The sequence below is a fragment of the Crocodylus siamensis genome, chromosome 6 (assembly GCF_052110815.1).
Source record: "Crocodylus siamensis isolate JL-2025a chromosome 6, ASM5211081v1, whole genome shotgun sequence".
NCBI classification, from domain to species: domain Eukaryota; kingdom Metazoa; phylum Chordata; order Crocodylia; family Crocodylidae; genus Crocodylus; species Crocodylus siamensis.
Genome location: NC_143400.1, coordinates 48,576,642 through 48,600,767, shown reverse-complemented (window position 1 = coordinate 48,600,767; position 24,126 = coordinate 48,576,642). Strand labels below are relative to the sequence as shown.

General features: G+C 43.6%; 2 protein-coding genes across 2 annotated transcripts; one reads left to right on the top strand and one right to left on the bottom strand.

Annotated features, from left to right (window-relative positions):
* Positions 1–1,656: 1,656 nt before the first annotated feature.
* Positions 1,657–2,601, top strand: LOC149862750 (olfactory receptor 10A4-like). Its single transcript, XM_090054089.1, has one exon. The coding sequence runs from the start codon at positions 1,657–1,659 to the stop codon at positions 2,599–2,601; it is 945 nt and encodes a 314-aa protein (XP_089910215.1).
* Positions 2,602–17,911: 15,310 nt separating this feature from the next.
* Positions 17,912–18,841, bottom strand: LOC149862749 (olfactory receptor 2A1/2A42-like). The gene has a single exon (XM_090054088.1). It carries the CDS (start codon positions 18,839–18,841, stop codon positions 17,912–17,914), a length of 930 nt encoding a protein of 309 aa, XP_089910214.1.
* Between the last annotated feature and the right edge of the window lie 5,285 nt (positions 18,842–24,126).

Below are 24,126 nucleotides of genomic sequence, written 5' to 3'. Positions count from 1 at the left end.
ATTACCTTTAAATTTGTTATTCTTATTGAATACTCATCCCACACCCTGATACCCCTGACTGCACCATGCTGCTGTCCCAGACTGAACTTTTCAATCCTACCCCCTCAGCCCAGCACAGACACCCACCTGCCACCTCTCCTCAACCTCCCAGACCCACAGATCCATTCCTTTCCTGCCTGACTCAGTGACAGCTGATACACTCAGTGGCAGCAGTTGCTAGGGCAGGAGAGCAGAAGGAGCTACAGACACTCCAGTAGGCTAAAAAGTCCTGACAGACAATTCACTGTGGGGCTCTAAGCTGTGCTCCCACTTAGACACCAGGTAGCACTGCTCTGTTCTGTCTATCTCTGAGGTTTGAATTTAACTTCATTCTGACAAAGATCTTGAAGTGAGCTCACAGTTTCTGCTTTTTACAGAATCTTCATTGTTCTTATGGTTTTAATGGGCAGGTGCTTTTAGGCTGCATTTTTATGGGTCATCCTTAAATTTATGAACAGTTGGCACTTCTGCTTTCTTACATGTCCTAGGTCCTCAGATGATGATAACAGCAGCCCACGTGTTGCAGGCATCACTTCAGTTTAGAACTGAAAAAAATAGCTTTAAAACACCATTCCAAACTGTATAAAACTTTATTTAATGAAGAGGGAGGGAAAGTGAACAATCCTTAGTGACTATCCATAATGGTTTAGGGTTACTGCTGGTGATAAATAGGAAGGTAGGTAGGCAGATAATCGAAGCCCTGAAGTAAAAGATGAATAACTCCTCCAGATCAATAGAGCTGGTTCCCCTTTCATTCGCTGCTGTGTAAATGAAAAATGACACCTTAATACCAGTGGAACTGTACCATATTGAAATTTGTGTTGCATGGAAGAATCAGGTCTTTTGAGATAGGAGGGGCAATTGTTTCCAGAAAGTTGTCAGTGTGCTAATAAATCCTGCAAAAAAAATGCACTTGGCTACACTCAGTAATATACGGAGAATATAATTTTGTTTTATTTATTTTGGTGTCTGCCTAATTTGTTTGAACCCTCTTCTTCAAGATATTTTCTTCATTAATACAGTAGTTATGCCCCTGGATTAGTGTATTCATGAAGAGTGGCCAAATGGCCGCTCAGAATTATGCACTTTTTTCCTACATCAATTAAGTTTTTATTTATGTATTGTATTTTTATGCTCCTTGCTTAGGTCTAATTACAAGTGCTACTTGAAATGTGACTGGCTTAGGAGCATGTGAACAATTAGTGTTAATCAAAATGCCACAAAAGCATAGTCACCCTTAAGTGAACTGTGGCAAACGTGTACCATCATGATATGGATACATAGCACATGTGCTGCATTAGTCACTGTGGCAGAAAATATATAGTCAAAGAATGCAGCACAAAACAAAACAAAACAAAACAAAGAAACAAATAAAAATATATAATTTTCTGGAAAGCGCCATAGCTGGTAAGCTGGAGAGCCACCTGTGGTTTGAGAGTTATAGTCACTTCATCAATCAATTGTAGAACCATACTTCTTATTACAGTATCAAGAAGGAGCAAGATGGTGAATTAGTTATGTATTTTGCCAAATTACTATATATAGAAAAGATTGCATGAAGACTTTATCAATATTATCTGCATAATTGTTCTTCCAGATGAAATTCACTGAAGAAAAATGAGCAGGCAGAACTATAGCTCGGTCACAGAATTCATTCTCATCGGATTTTCCAATCATCCCAATCTGCAAGGTCCATTGTTCTTGATCTTCCTTGTTATTTATACCATAACCCTAATGGGAAATATCCTCATTATCCTTGTCACAACTGTGGACTCTGCTCTTCAAAGCCCCATGTACTTCTTTCTCCGGAACTTGTCCTCCTTAGAAATCTGCTTCAATTTGGTCATCGTTCCAAAAATGTTGGTCAATCTCTTGGTAGAGAACAAAACTATTTCCTACAGTGGCTGTGCAGCTCAAATGTATTTTTTCTTTTTTTTTGGAGCTGCTGAGTGCTGTCTGTTAGCAGCAATGGCATATGACCGCTTTGTGGCTATATGCAACCCATTGCGTTATCCAGAAATTATGAACAGAAGGGCTTGCTTCCAGCTGGTTGCTGCCTCATGGTTTTCAGGTTTTCCAGTATCTACTGTGCAGACAACATGGATATTCAGTTTGCCTTTCTGTGGACCTGATAGAATCAACCATTTTTTCTGCGACAGCCCCCCAGTATTAGATTTAGCTTGTGCTGACACCTACCTTTTTGAAATAGAGGCCCTCACAGCAACCGTGCTGTTCATCATGTTTCCATTCCTACTGATTCTGGTTTCCTATGTTCGTATCATCACCACTATCCTGCAGATGCCCTCAAAAGAGGGCAGACACAAAGCTTTCTCTACCTGTTCCTCACACCTTGTGGTGGTGACACTTTTCTATGGCACAGCCAGTTCAACCTACTTTCGACCCAAATCCAGATACTCACCTGACACCAAGAAACTCTTGTCTCTGTCCTATACAGTCATCACTCCCATGTTAAATCCCATTATTTACAGCCTGAGAAACAATGAGGTAAAAGGAGCACTGAGAAGAACCTTAGGAAGAAAAATGTTTTCACACACAACTTAATTTCTTCAGGCCACTAATTATAGTAACCTTCCTTTTCATTTAAGGTAGAATGAAAATAACAGTCTGGATTCAATGGGATTCACTTTCCTACCATTAAACCCAGAGAAAATGAAAAGCGTTTCATTTTGATATCAGTGTAATTATACCACATTTGAAACTTGCTTCCCACACAATAGAATCAGGCCTATGGAACAATTGTAACAGAGGTATAAAGTTTCTAATGAATCCTAAAAAGTGTGCCTGGCTTTTATTCAGCAAAATACTAAATACATAATGTTATTTTATTTGTTTGGTGTACATTCAGTTTCTTTGGACTCTGTTTATTTCTTTATGAGAATTTCTTTAAGAGAAAATGAAATCCTGATAGAACAAGAACTTGAGGACTCATTGGACAAGACCTTTATTTGGCATAATTCAAATGAGGTTTTAGCCAATCAGGTTATTTGTAACGGGAATAGTTACAGGAATTGACAAGTAAGAGGGTATGGGACACTCACTTGCTGAGCACTAACTTACCTCCATAGAAAGGAATGATCCACTTCATAAACTAGATCAAAGTACTATAGCTTTATTGAAAGTATAAAATGGCCATAATTCAACTTCAGTCATGGGGCTCATCCCCAACTGATATTCATCCAGCAGAAGGCAGGCAGGGTGGCACCTTGGAGACTGCATCTGACAAAGTAGGCTGCCACTTGTAAAAGCCTCTCTGAACCAGTCTAGTGTTCCACCCTGCCTGCGTCTGCCTCACTGCAGACTAATACAGCTAAATAACTCTCTCTGGGCACATCTACACAAGCATTAGTCTAATAACATTATGCAGTAGCATGTCACAGCAAAAACTGTGCTAATAGCCTACCGAGCAGTAGGGCTGTGCAAAATTCTGCTGGCAGTTTTGTTTCAATGCTGTTTCAACTCATTTCAAGCTCAAAACAGCAAAATTGAAATGAAACAGATATCTTCAAAACAGCCTCAAAACAAACTGAGGCAAGCTGAAACATTTCGAAATTGTCAAAACATTTTGAGTTTCGAAGCTCAAGCTGGTCTTGCCTGCAAGGAAGCAGAAACTAAAGTAAGGAGAAGAAGGGGGAAGGGGGAGATAGGAGTGCTCTCATTTTTGACTGTGTAGGTGGCCAATGACTGTCATCCTTCCGTGAGGTCCCTTCCAATCCCAGTGCTCTTGGGGAGGGATGGGAAAACTGCATCAAAGGAGCATTGTTTGAACTGCCCTGCTTTTTGCCTTGGTGTCAACTGAGTGAGGGCACACCTTAACACACACACACAGTGTCACCCATCCATGTCATGAGTGTTGCCTGTCAGCAGCTAGAGGTGCAGGGCCCCAGAACGCAGGCTCCCCCAGTACCTATCTCCTTGACAGCTGGCAGGCTTCATGGCCACAGCAGGGCTTACCAGGCCTGCAGTTTTCACACCCCCCCCCCCCCCGTGCACCAAGACAGACACAGTCCCACAAACACCCATGTCATGACTTTTGCCTGTCAGCAGCTAGAGGTGCAGGGCCCCAGAACACCCCTGCACCAATCTCCTTGAAAGCTGGCAGGCTTTGTGGTCTCATCAGGGGCTAGCATGCCTGCAGTTTTCACCCTGCTGTACCTTAACACACACACAGAGTCACACAAGTCACAAGTTTTGCTTGTCAGCAGCTTGAGGTGCAGTTTCCCCCAAACCTCTGCACCTATCTTCTTGACAGCTGACAGGCTTCATGGCTGCAGCAGGGACTAACATGCCTGCAGCTTTTACCCTGCTGCACCTTAACACACACAGTGTCACCTATATTATGAGTTTTGCTTGTCTGCAGCTTGAGGTGCAGTTTCTCCCAAACCCATGCACCTATCTCCTTGAAACTTGGCAGACTTCATGCCCTCAGAAGGGGATACCATTCCTGCAAGTTTCATCCAAATCAGGCTGGAAATGACAAAGTTATAGGCTGTTTTATGCTTCCCCATTACAGCCTATGGGCAAAACGTCGAAACAGCATTGAAACAGCAAAACTGTTTCAACAAAATGAAACAGAACAGCAGTTTTGAATCAAAACAAAATCTGAAATGAAACTCTGTTCTATTGAAACATTGAAAAACAAGTTGAAATGGAACGGAGCTGTTTTGCACAGCCCTAGTGAGCAGTGTTATTAGGCTAATGCACAGTAAGCATCACTAAATGACCATGTGCTGGTGCTACTGTGCAGTAACTCTAGTTACTGTGCATTTAGTTAGTACTTTATTAATGAAGTACTAAAGTAAATGTGCAGTATCTAAGGCACATTAATGAATGTGTAGAAGCATCCAGTGATATTCACCAGAAAAGCTCCAGTGTCATGGTCCAGGACCCCAACTGGCATGAACTGAAATAGATAGTAGGATATGAACAGAACGTTGCTGAACAGAGTGGTGAAATGGTTGTGGAAGGGACTTTGGTGAGATTCACCACCCATCTCATACCCAAGACACTCTGCCCACTGTGACCTGCAGCTACCACTGCCACCCACCACTATCAGCTAGTCTGCAGAATGGATCCATATTTAGCCCTTGTTCTGCAGACAATACTGGACCTTTGTTGTGAGTTTGCACTCAAGATTGCACAGAAGAAGCCCCACCAGCAGGTTGTACCAACATCCCTGCATTGAAAAATAGCGACAGAGGTGCTTTGACTAAAGTTTGTTGAACAAGATTTAGGTAAAGCAGCTTCATCATCATTTTTCAGCTTGGAGACAGTGATACAGGGCACTGGAGTCTGTGGGAGACTCGATTAATCAACTTATTGTGTTGATTAATTGAGTCAGCTCTAATGCATTGTAATTACAGCATGTTGGAGCAGGCTTACTACACATGTATAGGTGCACATAAATACTAGTTGGTCAGACAAAGTGCACAATGACAGGATATTTAGGACCTCACTTCTTCCTGAACTTATGGATCAGAGGGACTTTACCTCTAGGGTCCCTGAAACTGAGGTGGAGGAAGTGCATGTGCTCCCACTACTTATCTTGGACCCATTCTTTAGTTAGGATATGCACTGGTTTTGTGACAGAATGCCATATCTGAGTTTCAAAATGTAGGTAAGCATGGGTCATATCCTTACAACTGAACAGATGTCTAAGAGAGATTACCGAGAAAGAAATACATGGGTATATGGAGGTGAGGATCCAGCCAGATCAAGGAAAAAATGATCAGGTTTCCCAGCAGAGTTATCATGTAAATGATGCAGAAGAGACCGAGGAGGAAGGACTGCATCTTTGGGTTACTGGAGAGGCCCCCAAGGATGAATTCTGTCACCAGAGTCTGATTGTTCATTTCTGTTCCTGTCCATATTTCTTGCTCTAAGAATAAATAGATAAATAATTAAATACATCAGTAAGCAGCATGGAAGGGAGTTAAAGGCATGGTTTCAGAGAAACAATACGTTAATCTGAGAAACCAACAGTGGGAGCTAGGACACCCCATTTTCATATTTATTTTTTTCCTGAATAGACTGCCATATCTGCATTTTGGGATGCTAATGCTCCACTACTCAGCACCTTACAAGCCGGCACTTTCTATTAACCAGCATGCCGGCTTGTAAGGTAAAATGAAACTGGAAGTGCCCACCATGGCCACTTCCAGTTTCTCTGAGCCCCGCACAGCCCAGGGCCAAGCAGCCTGTGCTGCCAAACCCCCACAGCCTGGGGGCATAACAGGGGCCAGTGATGCTGCAGGAGGGGTGGAAATGCCCCAGATGCGGCAGGAAAAACGGCAGCCTGAAAAGGCAAGGAAGCCTGTTCAGGTCACTCAATTAATTGGCATATTTTGTTATCCAGCATCCCCATTCCCGGGGGATGCCAGATAACAGAGCTTTTACTGTATTGTAAGCTTTTACTTACCCTGAATGTTTTAAAGGGCCCTGTTATTTTATGCATTTAAATTGAATGGAAATGATGTGCCAAGCACATTATTGGTATATTGCATAAATGTCTTAATCTTTGTTTTCCTGTACCTGTAAACTCCAGAGAAGGTACTACCAAAAGGAATGTTTTTTTTTTTTCCACAGAAAGTAGTAATCCTGTATTTAAAATACAATGTCACAGAAAAATAAAAATATCAGCACAAATTCTGTTTTTGGGTGAGGGGAGGGGGCAGAAACCCATAAATATTAAAATATTAGTTTCTATTTTATTATATAAGAATGAATATTTTAATTGACAACAGGAATTTCGAATAAAGTGAAGTCACTGACCCCCCCCCACCCCCACCTACCTCACCAAGTAAAAAAGAACCTTCTCCCCTGCAAACAAAAACCAAAACAACAACAACCAGGAAAAATAAAAAGATTTTAAAAAAGAAAGATTTTCTTGGGGAGGGTTTCACTTATGCTACAGAGATCTCTTGTCCCATCTGCTTAGAGTCAAGAACTCAGCAACAGAGCAGTTCCAGTTATGGTTCTTTTGTTTTAACTTGCAGGGCATAAGATTAAATAAGAAACAGGAGAGAGACATATTCTACTTGTATATCATGGTATCCATGGAAAGATTTAAGAACTCATTACATGTTACACTTTGAGCTTCTCAAATGTTGGTGTCTGTCAGCCCTAACTCAAGTTTGGAGCAGTAAAAATTTTAAGATTAAAACCTTCTTTGGCTAATCTGACCTGCACGGCTGTGACTTGCCCCAAGAAGGCTTGCGAGCAGGGACTGGACAAGGAGCCAGAGGTGTGAGTTGCCACTCCAAGGCTGGTGATCCAGGACAGGCCTCTGCCCCTGCTCTAGGTGGGAACGTGTGACGGTGGCTTGCACTGGGGCAGGATCATGAAACAGGGAGGTGGAGAATGAATGGAATGGAGGTGGTTAATGAAATGGAAGGTGGAAAGGTAATGGGGTGAAATGAAGTCAGCCAGCCACTGAATGATAAAATAAAAATAAGTAAAAATAATAAAAAGAAATAAAGGGATCTGGGATTGGGGTGTGCTTCCCGGAGTGACTGGGAGGTGGGAGTGGTGAAGGAAGGTGCTTTTGGGGAGCTACTGCCCCTGCACCAAGAAAAAAGTCCCAACTCACAGGGACCAATGTGGCTCCTAACCTTGTTGCTGTCCCCAGCCTATGTGGACTCCACTCCTAAACCCACCCACCCCCTGCAACCTGGCTAAATGTCATGTTCTCTTCAGACTGTTTGTACGGGGTTGCACCACTTGTGGTGGGGAGGGAGAGGTCCAACCCCTGGGGGCCGAGGGTGAGTTGCTTTGGTGCCAGGACCCTCATGGACAGTAGTATTTGGAGTGTGGAATGTTTTTCCACACTGAACAGAAACAGGGGGAGGGAAACACTTGTATCCTGGACTGGTGAGGATTAGATTTTGGGTAGCTCATTGGCAGCGAAAGGCCAGGCATTAATGGAACAAGGACTCGGTAACACAGATCAGAGATAAACCTGCCCTGGAGAGGCATACACTTAAGCCACCTAAAGTGTACTTCAAACTAGTTTCAGGTGTTAGTATGTAAATAGGAGTTAAGAGCTCCAGGGACCACAAAAAATGACCATGTAATAAAGCCATGTAATAAAAATTACTTGTCTCTGTCAAGGACAGAGTCTATTTAACTCTGATTCACATCACGTCAGGGCTTGATACAGACAAAGATCTCAGCTGTGCCCTCTCATGACTACAGACCACATCTTCAGTTGACCAAACGACATAGAATATAACACCTGGGATTCATTCACCTACCCCTATATCAACGTCGCGTACACCAGCACCTGTTTTAAGTGCCCCTCTGCTCTCTACATGCACCAGATGGGACAATTCCTGTGTAAAGAAATGAATGGACGCTGATTTGACATCAGTTCCAGAACTTCAAAAAAATCTGTGGCAGAACCCGTTCACCTCTCTGGACTCTCGGTGACTTTAAAGTAGCTGTCTTCAAAAGCTAACTTGAATATAAAATTGCAGGACAAGAAATAAAGACTGGATTTAGTCTAACATGTTCTCATTGGAGACTATGGATAAAAATATGGATTTTTATCCTATTACCCATACTAGCTTTTAATGCCATCTGTTTTTTCCCATCCCCTACTGACTTTTTCAACCCACCTTTGCCTCTTCAGCAGTGCCCCTTCTGCCTGTTCCTTTCTTTTGCATTTACATTCAGATCTATGTTAAATCCATTCCTTCTGCAAAATCTGTTTCTAGCATCAGACAAAATAGGTCCCTGTGAACAAAAACTCAGCCTCCTGAGCCAGTTAGGTTCTAAGGTGTTAACCTGACCGACCTTCTCCCACTCTCTCTACAGCAATATCCAAAGCTGAAAGTCTGCAAGATTATCCATTCCTTGCTCTATAGAGCAGCTTAGAGGTGAAATAAGAAAGAAGATCTGAGTCAGTATACCAAATGAAAAGAGCAGGGAGCCACCAATACCAAGAGTCTTTTCAATGTGAGGGGAAAATACAATGTGTTGTGTAAAATATACTGTTATGATACTAAAAGGAACCTTAAAGTAGGAACAGAATTTCCTTGCCAACCTAACCTGGGGAAAAGTTGCTTCCTGACCTTTGGCATCCTGGGTTTTCTGTTTCTTTGTTTTTGTTTTTTGTCCAGGCATTTTATCTTAACTTGATTAAAAATCATTTCTACCAAATGAAGGCACCATTAGTAGCTTTCCAAAGGTTTAGAAAATCATAATTTGCCAACAAAGAAACAACATGCATTGTTATTTTGACAACTCTTTTTATTTTAAATAAAGACAAGTCTTTAATTCATTAAAAAAAATAGAATTTCAAAAGGTATACTGTCTAATGTTTTGATTCAAAATGACTTCTTTTCAATTTTTGCACATTTAGAAAAGTAAATTTTAAAATTGTCAAATTAGAAGTCGATGGTTTGAAATGACTGAAAAACACCATGTTTCATAGTTTCATAGTTTCTAGGGTTGGAAAGGACCTGAGCAGATCATCTAGTCCGACCCCCTGCCATGGCAGGAAAGAGTACTGGGGTCAAATGACCCCAGCAAGGTGTTCTCCTAGCCTCCTCTTAAACACCCCCAGGGTAGGAGCCTGCACCACTTCTCTTGGAAGTTGGTTCCAGACACCAGCCGCCCTGACTGTGAAGTAGCGCCTCCTGATGTCTAGTCTGAATTTACCCTCTGCCAGCTTGTGACCGTTATTTCTAGTCACTCCTGGTAGTGCTTGGGGGAACAGAGATTCCCCCAATGCCTGCTGGTCCACTCTGACTAGTTTGTAACAGGCCACTAAATCCCCCCCTCAGCCTTCTCTTGTGGAGGCTGAATAGGTTCAGGTCCTGTAGCCTCTCCTCATAGGACCTTCCCTGCTGCCCCTATCATGTGAGTGGCCCTCCTCTGGACCCTCTCCATGCTGTCAACATCCCTCTTGAAGCGCGGTGCCCAGAACTGGACGCAGTACTCCAGCTGCGGTCTGACCAGTGCTGCATAGAGGGGGAGGATCACCTCCTTTGACCTGCTCGAGATGCATCTGTGGATGCATGCCAAGGTGCGGTTGGCCTTCCTGACTGCCTCTCCACACTGCTGGCCCATGTTCATCTTGGAGTCAATGATGACCCCCAGATCCCTTTCCGCGTCCGTGCTGACAAGAGGAGAGTTCCCTAACTTGTAGGTATGGTGCCGGTTGTTCCTCCCGAGGTGCATCACCTTGCACTTGTCTGTGTTGAAACCCATCCTATTCTCGTCTGCCCGCCCTTGTAACCTGTCTAGGTCTGATTGTAGCCTGTTGCATCCTTCCAGTGTGCCCACGCCCCCCCCATATCTTAGTGTCATCAGCAAATTTGAACAGGGTGCTTTTTACCCCCTCATTCAAATCGCTGATGAAGATGTTGAACAGTGCGGGCCCAAGGACCGAGCCCTGCGGAACCCCACTGCCCACGTCCTTCCAGGTTGAGAAGGCCCCATCCACTACCACCCTCTGGGTGCGGCCCTCCAGCCAGTTGGCGACCCATTTGACTGTGTGGGTGTCTACACCACAGCCCCCCAGTTTCTTAATTAGAACGGGGTGAGAGACAGTGTCAAAGGCCTTCCAGAAGTCCAGGAAGATTATATCCACTGCTACCCCTGCATCTAATGATCTGGTGATTGATCGTAAAAGGCCACCAGGTTGGTCTGACAGGACCTGCCACTGATGAACCCATGTTGGTTGCCCCTAAGCATGCAGTCCCCTGCTGGCCCCTCCTGGATGTGTGCCAGCATAATTTTCTCAAACAGCTTGCCTAGGATCCAGGTAAGACTAACCGGCCTATAGTTTCCCAGGTCCTCCTTCCTGCCTTTTTTGAAGATGGGGACCACGTTGGCCCTCTTCCAGTCCTCCGGTACCTCACCAGAGCACCACGAGTGCTCGTAAAGCCATGCCAGGGGACTTGCAATGACCTTGGCCAGTTCCTTTAGAACTCTAGGGTGGAGATCATCCGGGCTGGCTGACTTGAATACGTCCAGCCCCTCCAAAAGCTCCCTAACTAAATCCTCGCTAACCTGTGGCCCAGGTGTGCCTCCCCTGGGGCCCGAGGGGGGCTTATCAGGGAGGTGGCTGTTCTGGTCCCTACTTAGGAAGATGGAGGCAAAGAAATCGTTAAACATGTTAGCTTTGCCGTCTGGTGTGACAACCAAGTTTCCCACGGCGTCCTGCAAGGGCTCCACATTACCCGGGACCTTCTTTTTACCCCCTATGTATTTAAAAAAGGACTTCTTATTGTCCTTAATCTGGGAAGCTAGTCCCAGTTCCATCTCTGCCTTGTCCTTCCTAACTGCCCCCCTACATCTTGGATGAGGGGGTAGAAAGCACCCTGTTCAAGTTTGCTGATGACACTAAGATGTGGGGGGATGTGGGTGCACTAGAAGGGTGCAATAGGCTACAAGCTGACCTTGACAGGTTGCAACGGTGGGCAGATGGGAATAAGATGGGGTTTAACACTGATAAGTGCAAGGTGTTGCACGTGGGGAGGAAGAACCGGCACCACACTTACAGGTTGGGGAACTCCCCTCTTGCCAGCACGGAGACGGAAAAGGATCTTGGAGTTGTCATTGACTCCACGATGAACATGGGCCGGCAGTGTGGGGAGGCAGTCAAGAAGGCCAGCTGTACCCTGTCATGCATCCACAGATGCATCTCGAGCAGGTCCAGGGAGGTGATCCTCCCCCTCTATGCGGCACTGGTCAGGCCGCAGCTGGAGTACTGCGTCCAGTTCTGGGCGCCACACTTCAAGAGGGACGTGGACGATATGGAAAGAGTTCAGAGGAGGGCCACTCGTATGATCAGGGGTCAGCAGGGCAGGCCTTATGAGGATAGGCTACGGGACCTGAACCTGTTTAGCCTCCACAAGAGAAGGTTAAGGGGGGACCTTGTGGCCTGCTACAAACTGGTCAGGGGGGATCAGCAGGTATTGGGGGAGTCCCTGTTCCCCCGTGCACTCCCAGGAGTGACCAGGAATAACGGTCACAAGCTGGCGGAGGGTAAGTTTAGATTAGATATTAGGAGGCGCTACTTCACAGTCAGGGCGGCTAGGGCCTGGAACTGGCTTCCAGGGGAAGTGGTGCAGGCTCCTAGCCTGGGGATTTTTAAAAGGAAGTTAGATGAGCACCTTGCCGGGGTCATCTGACCCCGGTGCTCTTTCCTGCCAAGGCAGGGGGTCGGACTAGATGATCTACCTAGGTCCCTTCCGACTCTAGCTACTATGAAACTATGAAACTATGAAACTATCCCCGAGCAACTACAGAATAGTCCTCCCTGGTGATGATCCCTTCTTTCCATTGGGTGTAAGCCTCCTTTTTAGCAAGGAGACATTCCCAGATGCTTTTGGTGAGCCACGGAGGCTTGTGTGCTCTCCTGCTCCCTTTGATCCCCGTTGGGATTACCTTCCTTTCGGCTTGGAGGATTGTCTCCTTAAGGAGCGACCACTCTTCTTGGACACCTGGTTCCCCTCCCCTCCGGGACCTCAGCGCTTCTCCAACTATCCTCCTTAGCTCACTGAAGTCCGCCCTCCTGAAATCTAGGGCTGCTGCCTTGCTGCAGGCCTTTGCCACCTTGCAATGGATGGTGAATTCCAGCAGGCGATGATTGCTGTCGCCCAGGTGGTCGAGCACCCGCAGCCCCCTCACCAGGTCATCACCCGTGGCCAGCACCAGGTCCAACAAGGCGTCCCCCCTGGTGGGGCTGTGCTCCTCCTGGGTTCGATGGAGATCCTGCACTCTGGCCAAGAACCTACGTGAGTGTTCAGACCTGGCTGACTGTTCTTCCCAGCAGATGTCTGGGAAATTCAGGTCCCCCATGACTACCACATCTTTAGCCTTCACTACATCTGTGAGCTGACCCAAGAATTCCTGGTCAAGCTCAATGTTGATTGATTCAATATTTCTTGGCTCATTTGTTCTAATAGTATACAGGAAGGTTCAGTGTAGTGAAAAACCCCACAAAATAAAACAGAACTTTAATTCCTTCAGATTACTACTGCCCAGTGCCTGTACCCAGGCTGTCCTTCATCAGTGTTGCTATTTCAGGTTAAACCATGAGTTCCGCTGCTTTCTTTTTGCATTTCACAATGGAATTAGATGATCCAGAGAAGCTGACCTGCTCCTACCTATTCACTGTCTACTTTCTTCCTGTTTTCAGACCTCCTAAACCACTAAAGGATACACATATAAGACTTTACAAACTTCCCACATAACGATTTTTTTCCTTTTCCATCTTTGAATGATGACATCATGAATTAGGCGAGACTATTTAACATAAGCCAATTTTCCTTAGGGATTCCAGTTGCTGAGCGTTAGGATGAAGAACAATGATGAAAAACTAAGATGCATTAGAAACTAGAACATAAACATCTTTTGTAACAAAGTTGACAGGAAAAATGCACTGTATATCCTTAAACTAAATTTAGAAGTGAAATAGCAAATGATCAGATCCACCAGTGCTAAAAACTAGGATCAGTATAGATATGTTTATATACAATGACTGGATGATCTGATACTCAATGGGCGCATCTCACATGCACTTTACTGTGGTGTTGACAAATTAGCTTGGCAGTGAAGCATTACGCACTCGTATTAGGCGCAGTAAATTAATTAACTCTCCTGTAAGATAGTCCTGTCATGGCAGAGGCATTTACTGTGCAGAAACACATGTGTGGATGCAGCAGCTTGAGTCACAGCAGAGCAGCCCCTGGGATCAGGCTTGGGGGGGCAACCACATAGCTCCACACTTTTGGTCATCCCTAATATTGCCTGATGCCACCACTCAGAGCCAAGGTCTGATCATCCTCTCCAGCCCCCTCTCCCTGAGCCTGCTGCCAGCCAAGGGTTGTTCAGCCGTGGCTCAAAATGCTGTGGTCCTCGGTGCGTGTACAGATACTGTGCCCAGGAGCAGCTGACTCTGGCACAAACTCTGCTGCAGCTTATAACATCACCTTAATGGCATGTAGAGATGCACCTATTATCAAAGAAAAAGGATTTAAAACAATGGACTCCTGGAGGATTTAAAAAAATGAACATTTTCAATTGTACATTTACCGTTTCAATTGTTTCTCCAAATGTTTTCGAGCAAAAAGAAAGAAAAAACAGGACTTTTTCCCATTCAGAAAGCCCCTTTTTGATTTCCATATTTGAAGTAAATTCCAGTATGATTTCCCACCTCCTCAAAATGAAATTAAAAATGTTATTTCATTTAAAAATAAAAATCTGGGGTTCCTCTCATTTATTTCCACTTCTTTTATTTCTTTTTTATTATAAGAAAAGTGGTGTGAAAATTTTAGAAAGTTTAAAAACAGAGAAAAGATAACACTTCTTAAAACTTTTCAAATAGTAAAATAGTTAGGTCAGCATATCATAGTGCAGCCTCCTGCTCATGATTGTCCTTGTCTAAAATCTCCAGACTTATGACTTTTCTCTTTAAAACTTCCAAGGATGCAAATTCTACAACCTGTTAATGGTACAGTGCTTAACCATCCTCATAACTTCCATGATTTCCCCAAAAGCCAACCTAAATTTCCTGGGTTGTAATTTAAGTCCTTGCCTTCTCCCCTGAAGCCATAGAGAAACATTTATCACTATCACTTCATAACTACCCTTCAAATAACTGAAAACCATTACCAAGTCCATCTTTGCACGCATCCACACATGCAGGTATGTGCTCTTTCAGGAGCTCAAATAGTTACGGCATAAATTTAAGATGGGGATTTTTGCCTCAGTGCACATGCCCAGACATGTACTTTGGTGTGGAGCAAGTTGTGCCACTTGGGGCAAAATAACCCTTCCCAGCTCCTCTCATATCTGCAGCCAGGGGAAGCTAGAACCTGGGGCCAACACCTGTACCCAGCAATATACAAACCTGCCCTGGTGAGGGCTGCTCGGGGAAGTTTGTCTCCTGATCCCCCATAGGGTGCAGTCCCCCCATAATACATGGACTACCCCCCCATAGGGCCCACAGCTTCCTCCCACAGGGCCCACATGCCCCCCGACAGGGCCCTCATTCACCCCTCAGAGGGCTCACATGCCCTCGAGCTAGGGCTTCATGCACCCCCCTGGGACCTATGTGCTCCTCCACAGGACCTTCATACACACCTTGCAGGGCCTTCATGCCCCCATAAGGCCCTCATGTGCCTCCTGCAGGCCCCACTCCCCCACAGGGCCCTCATTTCCCCCCTCTCAGGGCCCTCTTGCCCCCTGCCTTGCAGGGCCCACAGATCAACCCCGCAGCAGCAGTGGCTGTGGGATGCTCATGGTCCACTATGGCCAGAGCCTCCCCACAGTGCAGCATGGCCCCAATTGCCTCAGACCTGGTGCCGCCAGTGCTGCCTGTTGCAGGGACACCCCAGCTCACCTAGGCATGATGCAGGGCCATGCATCTTCAGGCAACATCGGGGCTATTCGGGCTGTCACCTGGGACCTGGACCCCCTCTCAGAAACCGTGTGTCACACCAGGCCAGGTCTTACCTCAATGGAACTGGCCTAGGCCGATGGCACATGAGGCCTGCGGAGGCAGGACCCACACCGGCATGCTGCATGGTCCCTGTGAGCACGGCCAGGCCCCAGGTGACAGCCCAAGCAGTCCTGGTGCTGCCTGAAGCCACATGGCCCCGTGCCATCCCATGCCATACTGAGCCAGCCTGGACCTGCAAAAGCTGGCATAGGCAGTGCCAACTCTGAGGAGATCCAGGCAATGCTGCACTGCAGTGGGGCTCTGGCTGCAGGGGGCCCTGAGGAGCCCATGGCCACGGCTGTTGTGTGCGGCAGGGGGGGCTCTGGGGCCTGCAGGTGAACCATGCCCCCCTGACCAGCCCTCCCACACCTACACAACCCCACACATCTACAACCCCTCTGAAATCCCCCCCATCTCCAGTCCCTACTTACTTATACATATAAAGAAACAGAAAAGAACAGAATTCTTATATATATAAAGAAAAACTGGGGGTTTTGCTACAGAAATACATAGGAATAAGGGTATCAAGCATTGAGGGATAGAGCAGGTTTGCTGCAGAGTGTAAAACCAAGGAAACTAACTATGGTTCTGCTATTTGGATAACTGTATAGTCCAATGAACTAAAGAACAAGCCAGCTGGGAACTGATCAACCAGCGATTCCATGTCCAGGCCCTGGAAAATGGGCAGCCCATCTTCTTGCCAGGTAGTGTGCTTCATAACCAAGAAGAGATAGTTGTCTGCCAAAGACTATGCCAAAAACTATGGATGGCCACCAGGAACAGGCTCCTTATACCAAGGGGTCTGAGTGTGAAGCCCTCTGCATGACTGGCTGGCTCCCCCTTACAGGCCAGAAAGTGAGTTCCTTCAGTCCCTACACCCATGCCACAAACTTCTGTTTGGTTCTCTCTAGTCCCAAATCTCTGAGAGGGTATTCGTACTTACACCTTCAAGGTACACAATCTTGTCAATGCCCAGGTTCTTCACAGAAAACCTGTCCAAGTTCTAGACCCCACTCACCCAGAAGCGGTTTGAATTGTTGTCCTGGTTAGGCAGGCTTCTGCTGTAGCTGGACTCAAGGCAGATAATAGAGGAAAATATGTGGGGCCAGAAGCAGGAGAATTGTTACTGTCTTCAGTGCTATGCAGACTTAATTATAAAGCCACCCAAATGTAGCACCCCAATACAGGCAAGGCACACCCGTTGCTGTAGCCAAAAGAGCATGACAGGGTAATCTGGTACACATCACATCTAGCTGTCACTTGCCTCCCCATATTGAATGCCCAAGGAGCTCTGTTTGCAGCTAGAGTAACAGGGGCAAACTGCACCATAAATCCAGGAGAGGTCTCAAATGTAGAGCCATGTAACTATACCTTATCACCTTATCCACTCCAGAAATGAACTATGCATAGATTTTATCCACTCCTAAGAACATAAAAAGGGTCCTACTAGATTAGACCAATGGTCTTGCAAGCTAATATCCTTTCTCCAAGTGTCAGTTATGGAGACTTTAGAGGAAGAGCACTGAATAGGCCACATCCAAAGTGATCTATTCCCTATTCATAACCCACCCTTGTATCCACCACCATTAGTTTAGAGATGCCAGAGGATATACCCCTGACTGTTCTGTTTAAAAGCTAATAATAGATCTATCATCCATAACTTTGTCTAGTCCCATTTCAAACCTAACTATGCTATCAATGTCTACAAATTTCTGTGGTAATGAGTTTTACCAGTTAATTATACATTTCTTTCACTAGGTTTAAACCTATCTCTTTCTATTTTCAGTAGGTGACTCCCTAGTTCTACTATTATTGGACTTGGTGAGTTCAAGTTCCCTACTCACGTTGTTCACACTCTCCATGATAGAAATCTATCACCTCTCTCACCAACCTTCATCCCTTCCAAACTTAAGAGTCCAAGCCTTTTCACTTACTTTGGGTATGGCAGCTACTCCATATACCTGGTCATTTTCGTTGCCCTTCTCTGTCCCTTTTCTAATTCTACTACTTCCTTTTTTAAGTCATGAGGGAACTTAAATGTGAAAATCAAGGCCTTCATACATTATATCCAAACTGCCATCAAGGCCATGACTGAGCAATACTGCACTCTCAACCTTACCCATTTAATAATGCAGTGCTCTGATGTACTTTTGGATATGCAGCAATTCTATAAACAGTGAATAGATAACACAAGACACATGAATAGTGTAACGTGCAATGTAAATACAAGGTAAGATACAAATAATAGTTGTTTTTTTAAATGTCCTTTCCTTTTAACACTCCTCAGTATGTTGATGACCACCTATCCTTTCATGCCTACCTGACAACTGTTTTTATTTTTATGCATATTATTCTATGAAATGTCTCTTAGGTGCCTTTGAAAACCCCACACTCCATTATCTAGGGGAAACCTACGTTTCTAAGCATTTTTACTAGGGCCATTTTGACCTCTCTGTTTCTCAGGCTGTAGATGACAGGGTTGAACATGGGGGTAAGAACAGTGTAGAAAAGGGAGAGCACCTTGTTCAGCACAGGAGTGTGGAGGGAGCTGGGCTGTATGTACCTGAAGAAAGCAGTACCATAGAACAAAGCAACCACGAGCAGGTGGGAGAAGCAAGTGGAGAAGGCTTTCTGCCTGCCCATGGAAGAGTTCATCTTCAAAATGACAGCCAGGATGTGCACATAGGAAACAAAAATGAGGGTAATAGGGGCCAGTACTGTGAAAAAACACCCCACCTGGGTGACTAGTTCAATCAGTTGCGTATCAGAACAAGCCAGCTTCAACACAGCAGGCATCTCACAGAAGAAGTGCTTGATCACATTGGGGCCACAGAATGGCAGCCTCCATGTCAGGACAGTAAATGGTACGGGCACTACTAAGCCACTACCCCATGAGACCACTGCTAGTGTGACACGTGTCCTCTGGTTCATAACCACTCCGTAATTCAGTGGGAGACATATAGCTACATATCGATCGTATGCCATGACTGCAAGGAGGATGCACTCTGTGGTGGCTAGGGCCAGAAACAAGTACATTTGGGCTGCACAACCAACCAGTGATATAGTTCTTATCCGGAATAGGAAGCTGGACAGCAAGCGTAAGATAGTGTTGGAAGAATAACAGATGTCTAAGACAGAGAGATTACTGAGGAAGAAGTACATGGGTGTATGGAGGTGAGGATCCAGGCAGATAAGGGAGAAAATGATCAGGTTTCCCAGCAGGGTTATCATGTAAATGATGGAGAAGAGACCGAGGAGGAAGGACTGCATCTTTGGGTTACTGGAGAGGCCCCCAAGGATGAATTCTGTCACCAGAGTCTGATTGTTCATTTCTGTTCCTGTCCATATTTCTTGCTCTAAGAATAAATAGATAAATAATTAAATACATCAGTAAGCAGCATGGAAGGGAGTTAAAGGCGTGGCTTCGGAGAAACAATACGTTAATCTGAGAAACCAACAATGGGAGGCAGGACACCCCATTTTCATATTTATTCTTTTCCTGAATAGACTGCTGTATCTGCATTTTTGGATGCTAATGCAAAATACTTGGCCTGAAAGGTTTAAAGGGCTCTGCTAGCTTATTCATTTAAACTGAATGGAAATGATGTGCCAGGCACATCATTATTGCATTGCATAAATGTCCGAACCCTTGTTTTCCTGTACCTGTAAACTCTGGAGAAGGTACTGCCAAAAAGGACACGTAGGTTATTTTTCACAGAAAGTAGTAAAATTATATTGAAAATATAATGTCATATAAAATAAAAATCTCAACACAAATTCTGTTCTGGATGAGGGGATAGGAGCAGAAACTCATAATTATTAAATTATTCATTTAGATATTATTATGAAAAAATGCATATTGTATTGGACAACAGGAATTTCCAAAAAAGTTCCTCAGAGACCAAAAATTCCCCAAACCCTACCCCCTCAGGAAGCTAAAAACAACCTCCTCCCCCACAAAAACAAAATTATACACACACACAGATACAGATATGTATCTATCTATATATGTGTGTGTATACACATACATACACAATATACAACAGAAAAAAATATAAAAATATAAAGATTTAAAAACAGAAGGATTTTCTTAGGGAGGTTTCACTTATGCTACAGAGATCTCTCTTCCCATCTGCTTAGAGTCAAGAACTCAGCAACAGAGCAGTTCCAGTTATGGTTCTTTTGTTTTAACTTGTAGGGCATAAGATTAAATAAGAAACAGGAGAGAGACATATTCTACTCGTATATCTGTTTCTCCCTGGATAGATTTCAGCCCCAGTTATATGCTACACTTTGAGCTTCTCAAATGTTGGTGTCTGTCAGCCCTAACTCAAGTTTGGAGCAGTAAAAATTTTAAGATTAAAACCTTCTTTGGCTAATCTGACCTGCACGGCTGTGACTTGCCCCAAAAAGGCTTGCAAGCAGGGACTGGACAAGGAGCTAGAGGTGTGAGTTGCCACTCCAAGGCTGGTGATCCAGGACAGGCCTCTGCCCCTGCTCTTGGTGGGAATGTGTGAGGGGTGGCATGGAGTGGAGCAGGATCATGAAACAGGGAGGCAGAGAAGGGATGAAACACAGGTGATTAATGAAATGGGAGGTAGAAAGGTAATGGGGTGAGGGAAGAGTGGTGAAATAAATTCCACTGAATGATAAAATAAAAATAAGAAAAAGAAATAAGAAATAAAGGAATTTGGGACTGGGTTGTGAAGGGTGCTCGCTGTGCTTCCCAGAGTGCCTGGGAGGTAGAGCTGTTCTTCAGACTAGTTTCAGGTGTTAATATATGAACACCGCAGGGGTTAATAGCTCCAGGGACTACCAAAAATGACCATGTAACAAAGCCATTACTTGTCTCTGTCAAGGACAAAGTCAAAGAATAGGCTGAAATTTCAGGGATAATCTGTGTCTGCACTTTTTTTTTTCTGTAGTATATTAGAACTATTAAAAGCTATCTTTTCAGGATGTTGAAAAATTTTAAGGCTTGATTTTCAAAGATCTGCACTTTAAAACTTTTTGGAGCCGTTAGTAAAGGCATGGGGATACTCGGTATACTTGGATAACATACGTTTATCTTCATATTGAATTAATTTATGTCACTTTAAATCAGTTTTTATCAACTTTGTTATTCTTGAGACACTCTTGATAGACTGAAAGTTTCCCTTAGGGAATGCCTGCTCTAAGTTATCCCTTATTTTTTCAATAAAAAAAAAAATAGATAAATTCTGTTGCTGCAAAGAACTCCAGAGGAATACAGCAAGATCCAAATGTTTTTGACACTCTGGATTCCCACTGAAAATCTCTGGATTAATTGTGTAAATCCTGGGTAGGTGAGCAGTCCTTAAGTAAATATTGAGCAGCATTTTGTGATACCCTTAAGAGGATCTTGTGATAGCCTTTTTGAGAATCACTGCTCTAAATTTTTATTGATTTTGAGGGTATTTTAAATAATGAAAATAAATAAAGCTACAAGTTACCTATCTTGGTAGATATTCAAAACCAATTAATTTTACCAGGCATTCAAATTTCACTGTATGTAGTTTACAAAAAAAACCAAACAGGCTCCATAAGGAGATGCTTACAATGTTAATTTGAAGTCAGTCAGATGGGTAGCACTTTAAAAACAAATTAGCTGAGAGAGGAATGAGCTTTTGAAGGCAACAACTAGCTTTGTCAAATGCTAGGAATCGAGTTGTATACAGAAAGGCTTTTATATAGAGGCAAATTTAACTCAAAAGTAAATGGATGGAAGAGGGGAAACTGCTGAGTCAGGCAAAAGGTAGAGAAGGTCAAAAGGGATAAACAAGCAAGTTAACACCTTTACGGAGACAAAAGGAAAAAGCTACTCCAAGTAACTGGATAAGATCCATAGTCTCTGCTCAGACCATATTTAACACAATCCAGCCTGTGTATGATTTCTTGTTTTGCAATTTTGTAGCGATAGACTATTTAACTCCAATTCACATCAAGTCAAAGTCATCTGGGCCTGATATAGACCAAGATCTCAGCTGTGCCCTCTCATTACTACAGACCACATCTTCAGCTGACCAAGCCACATAGGATATAACACCCGGGATTCATTCACCTACCCCTATACCAACATCACATACACCATCACCTGCTTAAAGTGCCCCTCTGCTCTCTACATGCACCAGAGGGTTTTTTGTGGAAACAGCTTTCATTTTTCACCTGGCTATGAATATCTCCTTTCTTTTATTCTGGTATGCCTATATTATGCATTGACCTTCACAAAGTACTCCAACTGGAGAGGGTGAGAAGGATCCAACATTACATAGGTATCGGTAAATTGTAACTCTGAAAACTGTATGACAAGTATAACATTGTTTAAAGCAGGGTGAGTTTGGAGTAAATTCGTGTGCTTCTGTGGGATTATGGAAAAGAAATCCACTCATTGCATTTGAAAATGAAAAATTATGCTAAGAGCCAATTCACTATGTTGCACAGATTTCTCATGAATCAACTTAACTTTTAACTAGTTACTTTCTTTTTAACTTACCATTTAAATAGTTGAAAATGGAAATACTTAAGTTTTATCTTAACTAAAGTTAGTTTTAATGGTTGCTAACTTTTAACTTTAACTAGTTACATTTTTCATAAACTTTTCCCATGACTGCTTATCTTATTAACCATACTAACTTTTAACTCCAACTATTTTTCCCATCCCCTACTGACTTTTTAAACCCACCTTTGCCTCTTCAGCAGTGCCCCCTCCACCTGTTCCTTTCTTCTATATTTAAATTCAGATCTATGTTAAACCCCTTTTTTTCTGCAGAATCTGTTCCTAGCATCTGACCAAATAGGCCCCTGTGAACAAAAACTCAGCCTCTCTGAGCCAGTTAGGTTCTAAGGTGTTAACCTGACCGACCTTCTCCCACTCTCTCTACAGCAATATCCAAAGCTGAAAGTCTGCAAGATTATCCATTCCTTGCTCTGTAGAGCAGCTTAGAGGTGAAATAAGAAAGAAGATCTGAGTCAGTATACCACAGGAAAAGAGCAGGGAGCCACCAATATCAAGAGTCTTTTCAACGTGAGGGGAAAATACAATGTGTTGTGTAAAATATACTGTAATGATACTAAAAGGAACCTTAAAGTGGGAACAGAATTTCCTTGCCAACCTAACCTGGGGAAAGTCCCTGACCTTTGTCATCCTGGTTTTTTTTGGGGTGGGGGGGTTGTTTTCATTTTTTGTCCTGGAATTTTCTCTTAATTTGTTTAAAAATCATTTCTAACAAATAAAGGAATCATTAGTGCTTTCCCAAAGGTTTAGAAAATCATAATTTGCCAACACAGAAACCACATGTGTTATTTTGACAACTCTTTTTATTTTAAATAAAGACAAGTATTTAATTCATTTTTAAAAAATTAAAATTTTAAAAGGTATACTGTCTAATGTTTTGATTCAAAATGACTTCTTTTCAATTTTTGCACATCTAGGAAAATAAATTTTAAAATTGTCGAATTAGAAGTGAATGGTTTGAAATGACTGAAAAACACCATGTTGATTGATTCAATATTTTTTGGCTCGTTTGTTCTAATAGTATACAAAAAGTGTAATGAAAAAACCCCCACAAGATAAAGCAGAACTTTACTTCCTTCAACTTACTACCGCCCAGTGCCTGTACCCAGGCTGTCCTTCATTACCATTGTTATTCCAGGTTAGACCACGAGTTCTGCTGCTTTTCTTCTGCATTTCACAATGAAATTAGATGATCCAGAGTAGCTAACTTGCTCCTACGTATTCACTGTCTACTTTCTTTCTGTTTTCAGTTCATCTTCAACCACTAACATGTCCCCACATGAGACTGTTTACAAACCTCCTATATGAAGACTGTTTCTATTTCCCTCTCTGAATGACAGCATCATGAATTAGGCAAGAGTATTTAACATAAGCCTAATTTTCCTTAGAGATTTCAGTTGCTGAGTGTTAGGATGCAAAACAATGATGAAAAATGAAGATGCATTAGAGACCTAGAAAAAAAACCACTTTTTGTTACAAAGTTGAGAGGAAAAATAAACTCTATCACCTTAAATTCAATTTAGAAGTGAAATAGTAAATGATCAGATCCACAAGTGATAAAAACCGGTCTTTGTCCATTCAAATTCATAAATAAGGTCCCAAGCTTATGATGTACACAGCTAGTGTATGCTGATGTTTCTTTATTTGAGTAAACAAACAAGACACCCTCCCGAAATAAATGCCACTGCTAGTGAATCAGTAGAGCTGGGTGGATCCTAGGATCAGTGCAAATATGTTGATATACAACGACTTGATGATCTGGTACTCAATGGAAGCATCTACACATGCACTTTACTGTGTGTTGGCTAATTAGCTCCAAAGTAAAGCATCACCATCTACACATGCACTAGTATTAGGCACAATAAATTATCTCCGCTGTAAGATAGTCCTGTTATGGCAGTCTCATTTTCTGTGCAGAAAAGCACGTGTGGTCGGTGTCGCTGTCGCGCCCCTAATGCCGGTGCACCCTTGACCTGTGAGCCTGGGTCGGCACAACCGGCTTGGCGCGAGGAGGGGGATTTATGACCGGGCAGGTGGGTGATAATGGTGAGCAGGAGTCAGTATGATTTAAACACAGCGTGAT